Source organism: Dreissena polymorpha, chromosome 13, assembly GCF_020536995.1.
Source record: "Dreissena polymorpha isolate Duluth1 chromosome 13, UMN_Dpol_1.0, whole genome shotgun sequence".
Taxonomy (NCBI): domain Eukaryota; kingdom Metazoa; phylum Mollusca; class Bivalvia; order Myida; family Dreissenidae; genus Dreissena; species Dreissena polymorpha.
In genome coordinates, this window is record NC_068367.1 from 50,353,819 (window position 1) to 50,373,917 (window position 20,099).

The following is a 20,099-nucleotide window of genomic DNA, read 5'->3' on the forward strand; positions in this document are numbered from 1 at the left end:
TATAAGAGATAGAAATGGGTGTATAATACTCATTAATGCTATATCTTGATTGGTGAAACATCGTTTAGCTTTTAAAACATTATCCTTAAACGTTCTTACTTGACGCACATACTGTCTGATTGCCTGCGATACGACACCCTTTATTTGTAATTAGATATTTGTACGTTTTCAAAGACCTTTGATAATTAGACCTTTCAGTCAAATGATGGTTTCCTGCATTTATATTTTGCTGTGATTGCAAATTAGGTTTCTGAAAGCTACTAGACTAAGTCAATTAGATTATGTAGACAAGATAGTCCATTTCTTATGAAAGGACATATTAATGTATTTTGCAAAGTGTTATTTTTATTCAAAGGTATATTCCTTTTCAGATGCAGTTTGTTTTTTATTCTGGACTTATTAAAGAAGCTTTTATTAATAGACCCTATACTTATTCGTTTCTGAACATATATGTATTTCGATTATTACGATGAGTTAATGTTATTATTTGTTATTGATCCTTTTATCGGTTCAACTTAAAGATCTGCAAATATGATTTTAATATTGTATGTGTACTTAGAAAAAACTATGGGCAAAATTATTATTCCAATATTATCGTAGCAAATCCTAACACGGGCATTTTTTTGTTTGGTTTCGTTCTTTTAACGCGCATTAAGTTATTTTGTTCATAATATAAGTTCTAGAATTAACTTATCATTTTTGTTCATATATGTTATAGTATGCATAGAAATTGGGCATCATTCATATCTGATGTTTAAGTTTTAACCTAGGCGTAGTGTCATTATGTATTTATATCATAACATTTGAATAGGGACGTTTCCTGCTAAAACTGAACAACATGATACAACGGACACATGGTTCAAAGTATTTGAAATAAATGCAATCAAAATTAGCCCGTATAACGATGTCAATTGCGAAACAAAAAATTATACTAAAATCATTTTTTTTAACTTAAGATAAAAGAGAAACCAAAACGTATATACTAGGTTTTAATGAATATGAATAAATGCAATTTAAGATCAGCAAGGGACAAGTACTTGAAAGATATTCATTATTCTATATGAAATTAGAAATATATCCATGATTTAATCGGTGAATGACATCTCAGATATTAGGTCTATTACAATTTATATATTGATCCGTAATATTTCACGCACCAGACGGGCTATAAACTGAATAAATCATGTTTAAAGTTATTCACACTTCATGGCAACCCGTGTAATAACTTTACTCTGGTTGTTAGAAATAAGCAAAGTCCGATAACTCTTAAGTAATGCATTCTCTTCAACCGCCTTTGATCCACAAAAATCTACTTTTGCAACTGCCCTTGCAGGTGAATAGCTCAGCAGTTTTTAATGATTTAGTTGTTTGCTTTCTAAGTTGCCGTATTTTACAGCCACTCTTTGAAACTACTCTGACAGATCCAAGGCATCGACACTTTTTGATAATCACACAGCTCCGGTATAATTGTGTGTCAAACAAATTATCTTTAGTTTCATGTGGTTGGTAAAGTCAATATTCAAAGTTTTTAATCATACATATGTAGTGTATGTAACACCCGATTCGTTACATAATTACATCATTCAAACATTGTTATAGAAGCGCTATTTATCAATAACAACTAAGCAAGAACAATAATTTCTTGTTTTGATGAAGATTCGTTCGTTGAACAATTTGCAGTATCTTGCATGTATTTTTTTGGTTGCAGATGGTAATAAAAAGACGAACAACCATTATTCAATTTGATGACGGCCAGGTTAGTTACTTCACTTGGTGTCGGATTGCGTGTTGCATTTAAAAGACAAAAAAGTTCGATGTTTTCATTACTATTTGTCATTTGAATGCAAGACACAGGAACGAGAATGTGAAGACGTATAGTATGTATTGGTAAATAATGTCTAAGAAATATCATGTGATTTTTGACGCGCCTTAATTCCGATTACTTTTTAAAGTCTGGAATTTATGTTTTAAATATGTGAATGTATAAGTGATTATTAACCTAAAAATTGACGTTAAGATTCTAGAATATCAATAGGTTAATACCAAAGTTCGGACAGTTTTCCATCGATCGAACAGAAAATTTATTTAAATATCCATACATTATGACATATTACAAACTATCATTATCACATGTTTTACTGTGTTTCTCTGTAAACAGTTAATTCGGTCCCAGTTAAGACTGTATTAAAGTTTAACTGATGGCATTAACCTACCTCTCCGTCATTATAATTATCGCCCAACTTATAATAGTTTAGCAGAAAAATAAATACAGCAAATGGGCACAATTATATATCAACGCATGTGTTTGATATAAAAAAAAAGCGTAGAAAATGTGTTTTATTTATGATTAAACAGGGCTTGGTGCTTCCTGCTATTATTTAATGACATGCATTCTTCAATTAAATATATGCATAAGGTACAATTTCAATTTTGGTTGTAAGGGTACATATTTATTCTACTGTTTTATAAAAAACTGATATGGCATAAATACGAAAGGCATGATGAAACACACCATCTAGCAAACAAAAAACACGCACACAATTTTATACATATGCTAGTAAGATATGATTAGTATTTCATTGCAAAATTTAAGAAGATAGCATAATTGCATCCTTACGTACTTACGGTAAAATTTCACCTATTATTTGACATTTGTGATAAATCACCTATTATTTTGACATATTCAACGGTTTTTGTGGTGGGCTTTTCTTTCAAAGAACGTAAGGACTTTTCTGAAGCACAATGGCAGCAATAATAGGTGGTCCCTAAATCAAATACTATTAATTAAATCTGAAAATACTTAAATATTGCTTAACCTTTCCAGACGAGTGCATCCTCGATCCACTCAAAGTAAGAAGCAGGGGCGAGATCCTGTCGGAAGTAGGCCACCAGTACTCGCTTTCCACCTGTAACATAACTCGTAAAATGTTACAAAGTGATACCAAATTTTGGGTGTGTACACGGCAAGTATGAGTATTCTTCTTAATGTCCAATGAGAGAAGCAAACACTTTTTATGAAATTGAAATGTATTATATAAATAGGAGAAATTTGTTTACTTAACGTCCAGAATTATACGTAACATACTATTAAAATGCCAATAAATATAATATTTTAACACGATATAAATCAGTACTGTTCGCGGGTAGGAACTTTGGAGTGTCTATATGCTGATTCAATTAAACAAATTGGAAACCTTGTATTCTTTCCACTTTTATGATTTTGTTTGGATCTGAGCCATTGTTGAAGGAAACCCGTCCAGCCACGCCAACAATGATGCCTTTGCGGTACAGCCAAATATAATATCTGCGATGTCCCCATCAGCGTATGAAAACTGGTCCAAGGATTTTGGATGACCTTAAACGAATCCGGATACAAATATGGTTGAACTAATTCCTAAATGTTAAATGCAAAATATAACAAAAAAAGCACATTGATCGTCTGTACAATATATTTTTCAGTGCCAGTTGGGTTTGTGGAGCAACACTGAGTGCCTACAAAATCATTACGCAACAAATAATATTGCATGAATATAAATCACACATCATAGTTGTTGTCGAATAACCTATTACAGAAAGATAATTAGATATGCCTTCTGCTGTTTCATTTGTGCTGCAATATGTTAGTTAAAATTTAAATTAAAAAAAGGCAAATAAGCATATTTAAGATATTACCCATGCTTTCCAATGCAGTGATTGTGCAGTTAAGAGCCAACGCACAGAGCCAGATATGATCATAGCACTGTCCAGACACAAAGTCGTAGTCCCTTGTGGCGGGGTTGTATGACGGATGCGTTGTTAACCGACTTTTGAATTCGAAACCTGCCAAGAGCAAAAGCTAAATTGCCTTTTAAACTCACTTAGTAGACACGGATCTACACATCGATTTAAACTTAGAAAACTAGATTTTCCTATTATTATTTAGTTGTTAAAAGTGATAAAATATTGAATAAAACGTTTTCCAAATCTAATTACGTCATTCTAAATTGTATTGTTTTTTAAATTACACCAGAACATTAAGAAGCCTTTTTATATGCAAATTGTGTTGTATTGATTCATGGATGTGATTTCATTTTGCATTTGTAAGTAAACGAATGGGTTGGTGAATACTGGACCAGGACACATTCATGAGCGGAAGACTACACATATTCGCTGTTGACCGATTTAGAGCATTCTTCGCATTTTTACCGTTCACTAACAATAACGTGAAAACTATCATATTAAGTGTTCCTTTCGTAACCTGCGTTGTTGGTGGAAGGAAATCAATTGCCATAAATACATAGCTCATTACAAAATAAATTGCCAAAACACTTTACATGCGTAAATTGAAGTTGCAGTGGCCGATTGGAAGCGGTCACAAAGAACTGGGCATTAAAACTGTTAACATTACTAAAAGCATTGACTTTAACGGCCAGTTTATTTTACAGTACAGTTACTGTAGACATCAATAGATAGATAGATAGATAGATAGATAGATAGATAGATAGATAGATAGATAGATAGATAGATAGATAGATAGATAGATAGATAGATAGATAGATAGATAGATAGATAGATAGATAGATAGATAGATAGATAGATAGATAGATAGATAGATAGATAGATAGATAGATAGATAGATAGATAGATAGATAGATAGATAGATAGATAGATAGATAGATAGATAGATAGATAGATAGATAGATAGATAGATAGATAGATAGATAGATAGATAGATAGATAGATAGATAGATAGATAGATAGATAGATAGATAGATAGATAGATAGATAGATAGATAGATAGATAGATAGATATATTGTTTAAGCATACAAAGATGTTTGCATTAAAAGCCTTGCATTGGGAAAAATTATTGCAAGTGAGTAATTTTTTTCCGCATGGTCTTATCAGGGACGACATTTTCCGCATTAACCTGATTTTCGTTTATTAAGAGACTTCATTTTCGTGAAAAGCGAGAAGTGACGCCCATGATAAGCGTGTACGGCCTGCAAATACTTATCTTAGACAACACTATACGCAAATTAATTAATTAACTTTATAATATTAGACGAGAATTCGTTCGATTTGTTCGCCCCATACAAGATGAGCCTCGCCAATAAAGCTCGAAACTCGCCTTATACGAGAACAAGGCGGCCGATATGGAAAAACACTGCCATTACGGGAAAAGGTCGGCCAATACGCGATTCAGCCAATTAGAAACCAGGAAAAACTCGGCCTTATATGAGAATTTAAATTTTCGACACTTTTGGACGCCAATTTGAAGTTGTATGCTTAGTTTTGGTGCAAAAGTTTAAATCTTTATAAATATAATATTGCTGTTCACCGAAAGGCTTGCGACCACAATAAGTTGTTTCATACCTTTATTTGCTACAGCAATTTTCACAGTAATCAATTATTATTATTGTCTGTCTTCGGTTTTGCTTCGCCTTCAATGGATAAAACGCCGCGCTCATAAAAAGTATCGTTAACTTTTGAAAAATCCATAAAATAACGCTCAGGCATCCATGTAGTTGACAGTTTCGCACGCGGATTAAATTCAGCACGATTACGAATAGTCGGCTCTCTTATCCGCTTCGGCATTTGAAATTATCCAATTAATTGTCTTTCCGGCAACGCGTATGAATCAATAATATAACACACATCAGCCTGTTTAACCTGAAAGTCAAGCTTTTCTTGCTGGATTATATTATAAAGTTAATTAATAAAATTGTCATTATTAGTTGAATTCATTTTGGCTTTGTTATTGAGCTTCAGACAGCCATATTGTACTTCGGCCTGCGGCGTCAGGCCAACACGGCTGTCTTCAGCTCAATAACAAAGCCAACATGAATTCAACTACTTAATTAATAACATTATAGTATTACGCACGGTTTTCCTAGAGCACAGCTTTTTTTTCTACCGTATAAAACTAAAGAATGATTTGATTAAAAAATTAACGTTTTTAGCTAAACTGGCCGTTAAGTTGTTCGCTCCTTACCTACAATTAGAATAAATATGGAAGCGGGTGTTTGACGGATAACTTCAAAACGCACATTTGGACCATATACCATCTGACGTACTTGTTATATTTGCAATTCCTCTCTCCTCTATAGGGTTGTAGAAAATAGCGCTTGTCAGGAAAGAGCCCTCTGCGGCGGCATTCATTTGTTCCGCAGTGCAGCCGATGTCATCCAGTCGAGATTGCCAGAAGTTCTCGGAGTGCCATCCGGGGAATATCCACACGATCTTCTTTCCATACATGCCTAGCTTGTACGCCTGGTTGTAATAAAAACAAAAAATAGAATTGTTTTACGGAAGAATATAAAAATGACCTAGACTGTTAACCTTGAACCAATAATCACTATATGGAAAAAGGCCGTACAGAAATAAATTATGGAAATGATTTCACAGAGTTTTAAGTCGGGGATCGTAAAAGCGCCCTTTGTACGAATTAAAAAGGCATCATACCAGTGAAGAATATATTATGAGGCAATACATATTAGTTCTTTATTTCATACTAATATTCATACAACGTAACTTACATGACACAATATCGTTCTCGCTTTGTCCTCGTAGGTATTTGCAAAAATAATACGGGCATCATGATCCTGGAATAATAAACAGTAATCTTAAAATTCTTAACGCGCCTTTTTTACATTGTTTCCATTGCGATTTCAATGGGAACACGATCGCCTCTAATATGTGTATGGGAACCCACAACATATATAAACTTAAGCTACCTTAAAGTATTTGAGCTGGGGTGCAATTTCCAACATTTGAACTTGCGTGATGAATTACGGAGTCGCAGTTTATACGAGCTGTGTAAAACTCATATTCGTCATTTGACTTCTTAGTGTGACCCATAAATTAAAGCTAATGACACTTGTCTTGCATGCAATCCTAGTCTGACACCAAAAGTGAACATATTCGGGAAATAATATTAAAATTGCATGACGGATGATTAGGTTACAGTTTTGACTTGAGATTTCACCATAAAATGTGACATTGACCTTTGATACCGGGACATGGAGCATACAGGCATCACGATGAATCCAGAAAATAAGCATGTGTTATTTGTTTAATTTCACCATGGATAATTAAGCTTCACTATGCCAGAATTTTTTAAACCGCGAAATTTGACCTGTACGTTTGCGCTTAAGCGACGCGTGAAACACGCGACAAGCCGCTTGTATTGCATAATGAATGGCCAAATTACAGCTTGGAAAGTCCATTTTATGATCCAATTTAACATTTTGCTATGTTTTGTGACTTTGACCTTTGTGGTAGGAGGACAGGTTTTTGATGTGTAACTTTATTGATGGTTCTTATAACTTCAATTTCATTCTAAACCAGTATATTTTGCCTTCTCAAATATGTGTGGCTCAACAATGAATTCAATAAATTCGTGTATATTGTTCTACTTTTTAATACCTTATCATTTATACGTAATTTAGTAATTTGTTAATAAAACAACAGCTATATTTGATACATATGAGATAGTAATATTACGCATACAGAATCCTTAAGAAAAGGATTATACAAGTAAATAAAAAAAACACTAATTAAGATTGTATGTTCATGCAATAAACAATCAAGGCATTTAAAGCAAAATTCGTTGCGTGTTTTTCTCGTGTGAATGGCTGTTCGCATTTCACTACATGGCAATTAACTGGAGAGATTCCCTTATGGAAAATCAGGAATTTTATATTAGTAAAGCATAGAACGTATATTATTGTCATAGAATCAATTAGAACCTCTTCGCAATTTTTGAACGTATTTCTTGTATTGCAGCACGGGAAACTACAAAACCAATATCAGGAGAGAAACTTCTGTTAACGTCAGTTAGTCTTTTATTGAAAGCAAGTGACACATTAGCGAAACAATATGGGGCAAAACAATATATATAACAAATGACGATCACTGTTTTGGAACTTAAATACAAATCGTCTGTGGCGTATTAAAGTGACTTCGAACCTTTCATGAGAAGGAAGGGCTTGCATACAGTACCCATCGAATTAACAAGCTGCTAGAATGCAACGGGCCATGTCGTTGCAAGCTCAGGGGGCGATTCAAACGTTTCACTGCCTTCAAACATTGATCCGCTTGGGAAAAATAGTAACCAAATGACAGAGTGTTGTGTTTGTTTCTGTTTTTGTAACTCTATATATATTTTTTTTAAACTAAACCAACCCATTTTCATAGATGCTCTTTTTCTTTTTGCCCCTCCGAAATTTCGGACTGGAAATACACTATCTCACACAAATTGTTTTCCAACACATTTTATTACAATACTGTACAATTACAGATACAAATTAATACATATGCAACACATGTAAAGTCATACTTTGTCTATACAATTATAGACAATGATATACAAAGCAATGAGCATAGCAAAGTTGAAAAAAGCCCTACCTTTACCATACAAAAAAGACAGACTTTAACATAATAAACACAATTTAAAGCTAATGCGTTATGTTTTTTTAATTAAAGAAATTAAAAATATATGCATTTCCTGTATATATTATACTCTTACGGGTGAAAATATTACGTATGTTGATAAACAAGATTACAGACAGTATTATGTCTTTGTTGGAGATTACATAACAAATCATGACAAGGAAAAAGAAAAAAAGCTTCATGTCTGACATATAAAGTTTACAAACGCAGTGCAAACTGAAAAGAAGGCTTCATTTTTAAACGACCTGATATCATGTTCATAATAAAATCAGTGTGACACTGCAAGTATAAGACTGTTGCATGTCATTTTGTGTTGGAAAATCATAACGATGCATTTATAAAGAAATAAAAAAAGACATTTTCTAGTATGTATACATATTTAAAGTATGTTTACCTCGCATTAAATTACTAAAAAAATATTTTTTCCATTTAACTCATATGTATTTTCATTTTTTAAGGAATTTAAATAACATATTGTGTTCAATGTAAACTTAAACAATTATTAACCATCAATTTTTAATCTTCAGAAAACCTTTAGATAGAATGTTGATTGACTTTAATATTAAGAGTTTAATCATGTTTCAGTTATTCTGACGTTTTAAAATTAGACTTTCATTACACCTATATTCACTGACTTACTACAAATTCCTTGAAAATAATTGACCTTGAAAAATTAAAATTTGCTGACAGTTAATAAGTTCCTTCAACCCCGTAGCTTTTAATTGCTTGTTTGTTCTAAACAACGTTTATTTTATCGCATTTTTATATAAGATACACTTGAAGTAAATAAAAGACTAACGAATCTTTACAATAAATACTCTCCTGACAATCTGTCGGGAGTTTCCATAGTCTTGAATGGAATGCTGATAAGATTGTAGCAAAAGGCTTCATTTGTGAGTCTCGATATCGACATTAGCTCAGGAATGATAACGCAATCATAAACTTGTAACTAATATTTTTTTACTCCGCCATTGCTCAGTATGCGCCATTTCAAGTTTTAATTGAAATTAACGATTCGCTACATAAACCCTTAAATAGTGCTTTATTCTAATAATTTATAAATTGCGACAGCGGATCTGGAATAGTGACGTTATAAAGTATTGTTAAATAAGTAAGTTATCGCATATAATGTTTTTGGAAAGAGACTATTTAGGATTGTTTGATAATATTCATTCTCGACTTGGCTCGTGAATCGTGCCATTGTCAACGAAGATCACTTTGAAATTTATCTTATGTGCTCTTGAAAAGTTAAATCCTCATATTTGTTTTTCAATCCAGTCAGAAAGGTTGACCGTCATATGTTTAAGTGAGAAATGTGTACTTGTATGTAAGAAAAGTCCACCTTTATATTTTTCCAGTCACTGAGTCAGAGTTTAAGTCAGACAAATTTACCTTGATATTTTTCAGTCTTTCGATAGGATCTTGGATGAAGACTTCTTGAGAGATTATGTCTATATCAGCTTCCTTAAGGGCCACCACTAGCTCGTTCATTGACTAGAAAGTACAAAGACAAATAATATGAGTAATACGAAAAAACACAAAAGATTCTGGCATTGGCATAATCTTATGATAACTAATTCAGACTTAATGTCCATTGTAATTATCGTTTGGAATTTCTGCAGCGTTTCTAACCATTTGGAGGAGGTCACACATCGGACAAAATACAACTTTGTTAATGACTAGGTAACATATTTTTCAAAAGTTGATTTAATAGTAATATGTTGTTTGTTTTTTAAGGTTAAATATCGTATCACAAACTCTCAATAACGGATAAAAAGCTAAAAAGAGTCAGCATCATGTTGATGATTGGAATTGATGTATTTTCCAAAAAAAGAAATTCTTAACGACACAGGGTTACTGACTGGCCCTACTGCTTACATGTTGAACAATACGAATGCTGATTCGTCAAAAAAAAAAAGCGAATCGCAGAAAATAACTTATCTGCTTCAGATGTGCAAACACCTACATAGGAATATTACTTCGTCACAAAAGCTTACAACAGAAAAGAACTCCAGAGCCTCATGTATTATGGCAACCTGGCGCCAGTTGAAGGCCCCCAGAAGATTGACGCGGGTAGGATTCATGGACTGGTCCGGGGCCCCCAAGCGAAAGAGTCGTTTGAACCGAGCGCGGTCCGAAAGGATTGGTGATGTGGACGCGTAACTAAGCTGAAAAATAAACCATAATAATCTAACAAAGAGACAAAATACTTGTTGATATTTTTTTTCGAAAGAATGGTGTTTGACTTTGATTTGAAAATGAAAATAATGCAAATAGTGCCATGGATACCATCTTTGACTGAACAGCAAAACAATTTACCATATATTAATTCTATTACTTTTACTTTTTATAAACGTGTTCGGAGTCATACGTCAAATTTGTGTAAAAAAAAGACAAAAACAGTCCAACTTAAAATTTTAATTTACAACTTCGTTGTGATTATGTTATAGTCGGATTTTTTGTTTTGTAAATAATAGGTAATAACACATACACAATATCCTCATTTGGTCAGCTTATAATATGCCCACGATAACCTTATAAAAAAATTCTAGATTCTGAAGAAAAAAAAATCAGCAAAAATAGAGATGTTTTTTACAAGTTGTTTAACCTTCTAGAATCATGCTCCCGTGTAAACAGACTTAAAAACGGTGACCCAAGTTTCATTTCTGTTTGGTGGTATGTGCTTTCACATTTTTACGTGATTTGTTTTTTAATTGGTCACTTGTCATATATAAAAGACCTTGTCTCGTTAAAACTATAGAGTAGTCTACTGCTGGTCAAACCACTTTCATGTTGTTAGAATTGTCAATAAAATGCCATGCATATTTTCTCAGCGTCTTCATTTACGTTTATACACGCAAAGGACTACATTGTTTTCATGAAACTGCCATTGATTAAATTGTATTTGCGGGTACGCCAAATAGAATGGATACGTCTTTTACAGAGGCAATGCGTGCGCGGTTAGAACGCACCGAGAGTACGGCCTGCATTCGAAAAAATAGCGACACGCTCACAATTGTCCTAAGGCATTCAAACCATTACTACGTTAATACATTTTCGATTGGATTGTCTCGCGATAATAATTCCTTCACGACACATATGTTTTACATTTGCGACCGAAACGTCCATAATGACAACACCAGGGTTGCATAGGTTGTAGGTTTGCATGTCCTCGTCAAGTCATGGCGTGGCGTAGTGGACTAAGATGGGCCTATAGTAATAAGGACATTATAAAAACCAATAGCCTCCGACATGGGTAATTGTGTATTAAAAATGAAATCGTATTACTCAATCGCCTACTCCCTGGGCCATGTTGTGGTGATGTTGACATCCTATTACTTGGTGGTCTACTTGGCTAATATCGTAGTTATAATGGCAGCATAGCAATAAATGGCATATTACCATGGTATTAGTATAGTTATGATGCCATCATATTACTTAATGGTACACCTGAGGAATATCGTTGCAATAATGCCATAATATTACTCGATGGCCGAATACCTAGGTATGTAATAGTAATAATTGCATAATATTACTCAATAACCTCATACCTGGATTATATTGTAGTAATAATGGCGTCATCATTCTCTATTGGCTATTACCGTATATTTATTATGGCAATAATGAAAACATATTACTCAGTCACCTAGTACCTGGATAAGTGTGTAGTAATAGTGGCATAATATTACTAAGTGGCCTATTACCGGGTCAATATTGTAGATATAATTACGCCATATTACTGAATGACCTACTACATGGGCAAAATTGTAATAAAAGTGACATAATATTACTCAATGACCTACACCCTAGGTAGTGCTAGAATAATAATAACAGCATATTTCTCAATGACGTATAGGTAATATTGTAGTAATAATGACATTATACTACTAGTTGGCCTATTTCCTGGGAAATATTGTTATTATATTGTCCTACTAAATGGGTAATGTTTTTTTTAATGAAATCACGTTACTTAGTGGCCTTTTACCTGGGTAATAATGTAGAGAACATGACATACTAGTATTCAATTGCGTCCTACCTGGGTAATAATGTAGATGTTATGACACACTAGTATTCAATTGCGTCCTACCTGGGTGATATTGTAGTAATGTGAAGCCTCTGCCGTCGACTCCGTGCATGGCGAACACGCTCCTCCTAGGAGCATCATGTAGCTCGGATATTCGTTGAGAGCCTTGAATGTCCTATAGACGCAAATACCGCGAGAACACTGCAAAAATACCAGCTTAACATAACCGTAAATTAACACATCAATAATGTAAGAAGTGCTGTGCGAAAATCATAACTAGTAAAAAGCTGTGGTGTATTATTTAAATCACTCACTGCTGTTAAACAAGGGTGATACTTTTCAGTCTGCATATGAAGTCCAAAGTACGCGAACGGAAATATAGGGTTTTTTTTCTTTTGAAGAGATGCTGTAGATTACTTTTAATTAAATATATTAAACTCATAAAAGGTTTTGCGTGTTCTGTGCACCGAGCTATGGTATGTAGGCAGCTTTGTCTGCAGGGTTTGCATAGACAAGGTTGTTCAAAAGTTGAGTACTTTTAGCTGAAGTACTTATGTCTGCTTAATATACCTTTTATGTAATGACAGCATCAACCAACGAAAATACATATTTAATCAAATATGGCACAATCAATACTAGCTTTCGTATTTTTCATCAACTAAAGAATATCAACAATATTACGGAAAATTTACATTTTGATGGCTTCTGGCTTAATGGGAAGCGATTTTGGTAATAATCTAATCTAATCGTATACAAAAATACAAATAATTCCCAAATCGTATTGTATATGAAAATATAATATATATTGTGTATTTGCAAACTCTTTTTTTGGTTCAATTTTAGTTTTATTCAGAAATGGGTGATTTATCTATTGGGGTTAAAAGTAAATGTTGCTTTTTAAAACAAGTCATTGTCGTACATGCCAATTCATAACTGCGAAACGTTTGTGAAAACAATGTTGATTATTATCATTTGAACTGGTGACCTAGGTTTTATCTCTGACTAAGTGTTATATGTATCTGAGATTTCGTGAAGACAAACGTTGTCATGAGGTTTCTTTATATCATATTGATTCAATTATCATTCACATGTATATATTCAATTAATTTATTATATACCTGTTTAATGCTTTTAACAAAATACAGGTTGTATCAATCGTTGAAATAAAAAATCCCGTATAAGGCTACTCGCTAATATTACCATATTAGCCGGACTACTTCGACCCATTTAATGACGTCAGATTACACGCACCGAAAATAGAAATATTTTATATTACGAAATATATTACATCGTGTGACGTCATTTCTGTGACAAAACACAATAGTTTTATCTAAACTCTGTAAGGCCAAGTCGGACGTGGTGTTTTTTTTTACAGTAAAATATGTGTTAAAAACGTATTTTGGAGTGTGTGTTTATCATGCATAAATGTATATTTCGATAGGATTACAATAAAATAGTGTGGTTTAAACTAAGTTTCGATAAAGACATGGAAGATAGAAGTGGAAGTGCATATCGTTTAAACGTTTTTGTTATAAACATCGGATTAAAGTTGTCAACTTGATTGTTATAAACATTGGAGAAACGATGGCATTAAGGTAAGCGTGTCGGAAACCTGTGTTTTCCCGGTTCCAATGTTTACACGTTAATTTACATAAACTGTATTCATACGCGTCTTAAATAAACTATGGCGTACCGTTTAATCATTGTTTTGTCAGTTTTGTTAAAGTAAAAAATACATTTGTTAACTGTTTTCGTTAGTTGTTGTGTATAATAAAAGGAATATTACGCTAGTCAATTGTTCCAAGTGTTTGTATCACTCTCGTGGCTTGTGCTATTTCGCATCACACAAGCCACTCGAGTGATATAAACTCTTGGAACAATTGACTAGCGCAATATTCCGTATGTATTTGCTGGACTTTAAGTCACACCGACACAGTGTAGGACATATAGCGACTTTATGGGAACAAAAAATAAATGTTGATAATGTTCAACTGTTAGGACGGACATATACAAGATTGTTATGATTACTTGGAAAACATAAACGCAAATGTGAAAGTGACAACCACAACATGTATTTCGTGTGTAAGGAAAAAGTTCAAAACTGGAATGAAAAGCACGGGCGAATTGTCACTTAAAACTTTTTAGCGCAGAGAACATTGCGATGTTTACTTTGACAGTAAAAAATGTAGCGCGTGGTAATTAAATTGTGTCTACCATATCGCGAACGCAGTTGATTTCTTAAAACGAAAGAACATAAATGCGCTGTATCGGTTAAGTTTTCGTCGCTGTATACACCTTCCATGATTACTGTGTGTTACTCGGGTGCTAATGCCACAGTTAAAAGACATGGCCATGGATGAAACGCGCTCATCGGAGCTATTTTGTTTGCGATTGCAGAATCTGCATGCAAAGTGGTTAAATGCAGTAACGGACTACATTCTTCAGTATACGTATATTATGTCACCCAAAGTCTAAACAAAATAAACACCACTAGTATTATGCATCGATGCAGTCTTAATATGTAATATTATTGAACTTAAACATTTCAACTTTGTCGGACAAACTATGCATCAAAATACTGCATGTGTCAAACCATTGCAGCTTGTAAACAATTATAATTCTAAAAACGGTACCCACAACAAATATCCATACATGGTTTGCTTGCTAGATTAACGGGTGATTAAGGGTCCATGATTTCCGGAGAAATGCGCACATGTGCACAATTTCATTAATGTGTTTTTGAAGTTTCAACACTTGAGCAGTACTAGTTTTGAAAAACTCGCGACATCGATTAACTAGCGGTTTGATTGACTGGTGATTGGCCTTCTGTATGGATTTTCCCACACTTAAGATATCTCATCGCTCTAATATGTTCCCTGTTCACGTAAAGGTAAAGAGTTAGTCGAAAACCATGATTCGAGTCGCCCTCTGGGAAATCAGGCTAAATGCATGACCGTAAAGTCTCGACCGAGATTGGTTCGCACAGGCTTATCTGAAACGACACTGACCGCTTTTATGGAATTGTTGTTTTAAAAAATCTTAACGAAAATACATTCTAGGCGGAAAGTGTGGTCCCGATAAGACTGCGTACTGCGCAGGCTAATATTGGACGGCACATGCGTATAGGATGGTTTGAAAACAGACGTCTCAGTTCTTTCGAACAATAATACACTTCTTCTTCTTATCAGATGAGTAATAGTATTCAAATAAAAAAACAAACATCTGGAACATTTTTACACCATTTGCTGATGAATGTTTAACCCATTTATGCCTAGTGGACTCTCCCATCCTTCTAAATTGGATCAATTTATTTCCTAAATAAGGGATGTCTAGTATATTTATTTCTATATTTAGAATATTTCTTACAGAAATCCCTTCAAGCAAACAGCGCAGACCCTGATGAGATGCCGCATCATGTGGCGTCTCATTAGGGTCTACGCTGTTTTCCAAGGCCTTTTTCCTAGACGCTAGGCTTAAATGGGTTCAGAAGTTCTATTCTCCAAAATATCAATATTTTATACGTTTATTTCGAAGTTAAAAAGCATGCAATACGGACACCGGCAATTATATTTGCCCTCTTAAGTAAAGATAGGTCTTAAACCGACAAATATTGTTTGAATAAACACTCTAAAATATCAATCATTTGCTTGGAAATCGCGATACTCTTATTCGAGTTTAACGTGTCACTGTATGACTGCATGTAAGACACACTGGGTCGGAATAAGGTATCAAGGACGCTCCATACTGCTGCTTTTAAAAGAGCAATCGCATGAACGCATATGAAGTTTGGTTATCGTTCGAAGAATAATGCTAAAACTGTAGCAACATTATAATATTAATGGTTACGCTCACAGAATACGATAAAAAATCTATGAGTGGACCATATTAAGTAAGACAAACTAGAGTAACAACATGTATGTTAGTAAACAAACACATAGAAACATCACAAATAGAATACAAATGATTTAAAACGTTTAGAATATACCAGCAATTATACCTTCAGCTTTATGAACATATGCGTACAATTTATAATAGACATATACTATTATTAACTTAATAATACTATGTTTTATGTTTATTAAACATACTCTTTCTTTTGGTATCTGTTTGTTTTATCCGTTTTGATGCCGTATTGTGATATAATTCATTCGCAAACATACTAATGAAATGTTCAACAAAAAATGAATGTTTTCAATATAAACAGATTTTATTCAAGATTAAAAAAAATTCAATCTAAGCTTTGTGGTCTGTATATAATATGAACTGACAAACAGTGAACTGTATATCAATGTATTACATATAGATTCATTCACAGACGTAGTTGTATAAAACTTAAATATAATGGCCTACATTTAAATAAATATCAGCAAGACTGACACCGGCACAACTCGTAAATCTAAGTCCTAGTAAATGAAAAACCTTTCACAGACTAACACATTATATGAACTTTAAAAAGTAATTAATACATTACTTTATTTAAATAAGTTAGCATACCATGGTGTCTATGTACTTGTATGTGAGGTTGTATCTATGCAGAAGGTTCGGATATGCGTTAACGTCTGCTAAAGCCATCTGGATCGGAACAAGACACGCGCTTCCTCCTGGCCAAGCAGTTCCGGTCATCGGCAGCATCCCAAGAAGGCGGAGCTCCCTCGGTTCACCTTCAAGCGCGAGACATCCGGCAACATGTGCAAACAATATTGCTACGATCATTGCACGACTATAACATGTCCTATCTGGAAAATTTTAGGTCACTGAGTATTTAAATGAGCCTCGTTCTGGTTATTGGGCTTAATGCGTCTGCGTAAAGTGTAATCACATATTAGCCCGTGCAGTCCGCACTGGCTAATCAGGGACTACACTTTCCGCCTATACTGAATTTTCGTTGAGAGTGATTTTCTGTAAATTAAAAATTATTTAAACGAATAAAGTGTCTTTCCTGATTAGCCTGTGCAGACTGCAAATGCAAATCTGTTACGACACTTTCTGCACATGAATTAAGCCCTTTTTTGCCAGAACGGGGCTGAAATTTGAAAGGGCTGACGAATTGATATAGTCAACACAAGTTTTATCATCCAAATACAATACTATATACATATGCAACTCGATGAAAGTATTCCTTCTCAAAACAATTCATTTATCCATATGAAGATCAAATTCATTTTGTCACTAAACGTCGCAATAGCAACGAGTTCACGATCTTAAAATTAACTATTCGCTGAAGACGGACGTCTTAATGAATGATATTCATGTTGGAATAACTATGCCTATAGAGTATAGTCAGATAATCGCGCCATTTAATGATTATCGATAAAATGTTGTTAATTGAGGCGTCATTTATATGTTAAAGAAACTTTCCAGTTCGTAAAAAGAAATAAGAATACTCAGATAACAATGGGTCGACTCCATCGTTAATGGAACTGTTTTCTTCATAATGGTTTTACTAATAGATGTTGTGCACTCAGTTTTCACGCTTGTTATAATAACATACAAGATAAGTATTGATGCAAAGCATCAAAGGGCGCCGGGAATTTCAGTGTAAAAGGCACTCAATGATGTTACATGGAACGATTTTTTTTCTACTGTAAATATTTATGTATTGGCCGATTATTTTAAACAAAATAGAAAAAGATACTGGTATAACCATAATCTATGGTTTTGTGTTATAACTCCCGAATAACAATTATTTATGATGTTGTGTTATAACCCCCAAATAACCATTATCTATGATTTTGTGTTGTAACTCCCAAATATTTCATAGTTCATTTTATTTACATTGGTTTCCTTTTTGTTATTGGTATCCGTGTGCAGTTTTCATTAATGGAACAGAACTGTGTAGGTTTTAAAAAATCTGCTTCATCTTTTAAGCGTAATTTCATATTTTTTTCAACTTCAAGGGGTCAAGGGGAGATGATTATGATTTCTGAACTTATTCTTACATTGCTCATTTACGATAGGGGTTGAGTACTCATTGATATGAAAACACTGTAAAAGTTTGAAAAAAAATGAATGAAAACTGTAAATTGTATAAAGAAGCTGCATTTCACAATACTTTGAAATTCAGTAAAAGATCATAATAGATTTATTGCTCCGATATTCATCATTTTCAATAGGGTTCGAGTAATATTGATATAAAACACAAGTTTGGAAAGATTCAGACGAAAGTTGTGAAATCTTTTAAACAAGTGGAAATTGTTTATTTTGTCAAATTTAATATATAAAAAAATCTGGACTTATTGTCCCGACGTTTCTCATTTTAAATGAGGTAAAAATGCTCATTAATATGAAGACACTGTAAGTTAGGAAAGAATCTGATGGAAAATGTTGACATAATCACATAACCAAGCAGTTTTCACTTTTATTTTTAAATTCAAAGAGACATAATTCTGGACTTATGGTCCGATATTGCTCATATAGAGAGTTTGGGTTGGGTCCTCATTGATAAAAAAAACTGTGAAAGTTTGGGAACAATCGGATGACCATTTTGGACTTCGAACAAGGATTTCAAAATTTCTCAAATTCTAAGGAAGATAAGTATGAACAAAATTCTAAGGAAGATAAGTATGAACGTAATGGTCAGATAATGCTAAAGGGCCCATAATCCCTGGATAGAAATACGTGTCGCGCTTCGCGCTCTATATGTGGTTTAAAAAAAAACAACTCCGAGGAGTGCTTGAATCTAGGGAAACAGTTTGCTAGGACACAGCTCCTCCTTGATAATCGGCTGCTTCCTTTATCGCAACTCATTGTTACAATCAATAACACGTGTCGCGCTTCGCGCTCTATATGTGGTAGGGATAGGCCTATGATAGACAACCATAAAAATACATGGATAATAGATGTGTTGTTTGCATTTATTTGTTAATAAAAAACACGTGTATTTTTTATAAGATATTTAAGAGATGTAAGAAATTTTAATTAACGTTGTCACCACGTTGCATCCATTAATTTTAATAAAAATGTCCAATTGTAGTAAAATGGATTTTAAAATGTCTACATAAAATAAAGCTTTATTATATTTATTTACCTGACTGAATCCATTGTCAGCCGCCGAACTGTTCCGTTCGTGCCGGAACCCGGGATTGAACCTTTAGATCACTGTTGCGTAAACATCAGTCTAACGCTCTCCTAACTGAGCTATTTCGGCTGATATTCACTTATGTTTTGTTTTTATACAAAACATCATTTGTTTTTATACAAAACCAGAAAGTTTCGCGTATTTGCCCAGTCCCTGTAATCTTTCCCTTGTGATCAGTTATGTATCAGTAATTAATTAAAACAATTAGCTTTGCATTATTGGCAATAAATGTTGAAATAAATGTAATAGTCACAAACGCAGTACTTATTTACACTAATTTACACAAAAAATCCCCACTATGCAAGATATTCTTAAAACAAAAATATATACATTGATCCGTAAAATAACTTCTCATCCCATAAGCGAAAAAAAAAGGCATTACATACTAGTCGCCGCCAATCATATGTCTCTTCTGATTAGTGCAATGGTATTTTTGTAGATTTCTTAAAAAGCTAGAGCTTCCATTTAATATAAGTTCACTGACGGGCCACATAATAGTGGTATATTTATCTTTCGATACCATTATGTTATATGTGGCAGTGACAGGGACAATTATGTTTGCGGCT

At 33.6% G+C, this 20,099-nt stretch overlaps 1 protein-coding gene across 1 annotated transcript; it reads right to left on the reverse strand.

Annotated features, from left to right (window-relative positions):
• Positions 1–2,811: 2,811 nt before the first annotated feature.
• On the reverse strand, positions 2,812–9,922 carry LOC127854652 (gamma-aminobutyric acid type B receptor subunit 1-like). Its single transcript, XM_052389715.1, has 4 exons — positions 9,824–9,922; positions 6,055–6,250; positions 3,673–3,819; positions 2,812–2,906 (listed from the first exon to the last, which is right to left on the reverse strand). The coding sequence occupies exons 1-4, from the start codon at positions 9,920–9,922 to the stop codon at positions 2,812–2,814; spliced, it is 537 nt and encodes a 178-aa protein (XP_052245675.1).
• Between the last annotated feature and the right edge of the window lie 10,177 nt (positions 9,923–20,099).

Coding starts and splice junctions, on each gene's coding strand:
- LOC127854652 (XM_052389715.1), bottom strand. CDS start 9,922: ATGAACGAGCTAGTGGTGGCCCTTAAGGAAGCTGATATAGACATAATC. Junction 3,820..6,054: donor AGGAATTGCAAATATAACAA/GTACGTCAGATG, acceptor TGCTCTTGGCAG/GTTTCGAATTCAAAAGTCGG. Junction 2,907..3,672: donor CACTGCATTGGAAAGCATGG/GTAATATCTTAA, acceptor GTTATGTTACAG/GTGGAAAGCGAGTACTGGTG.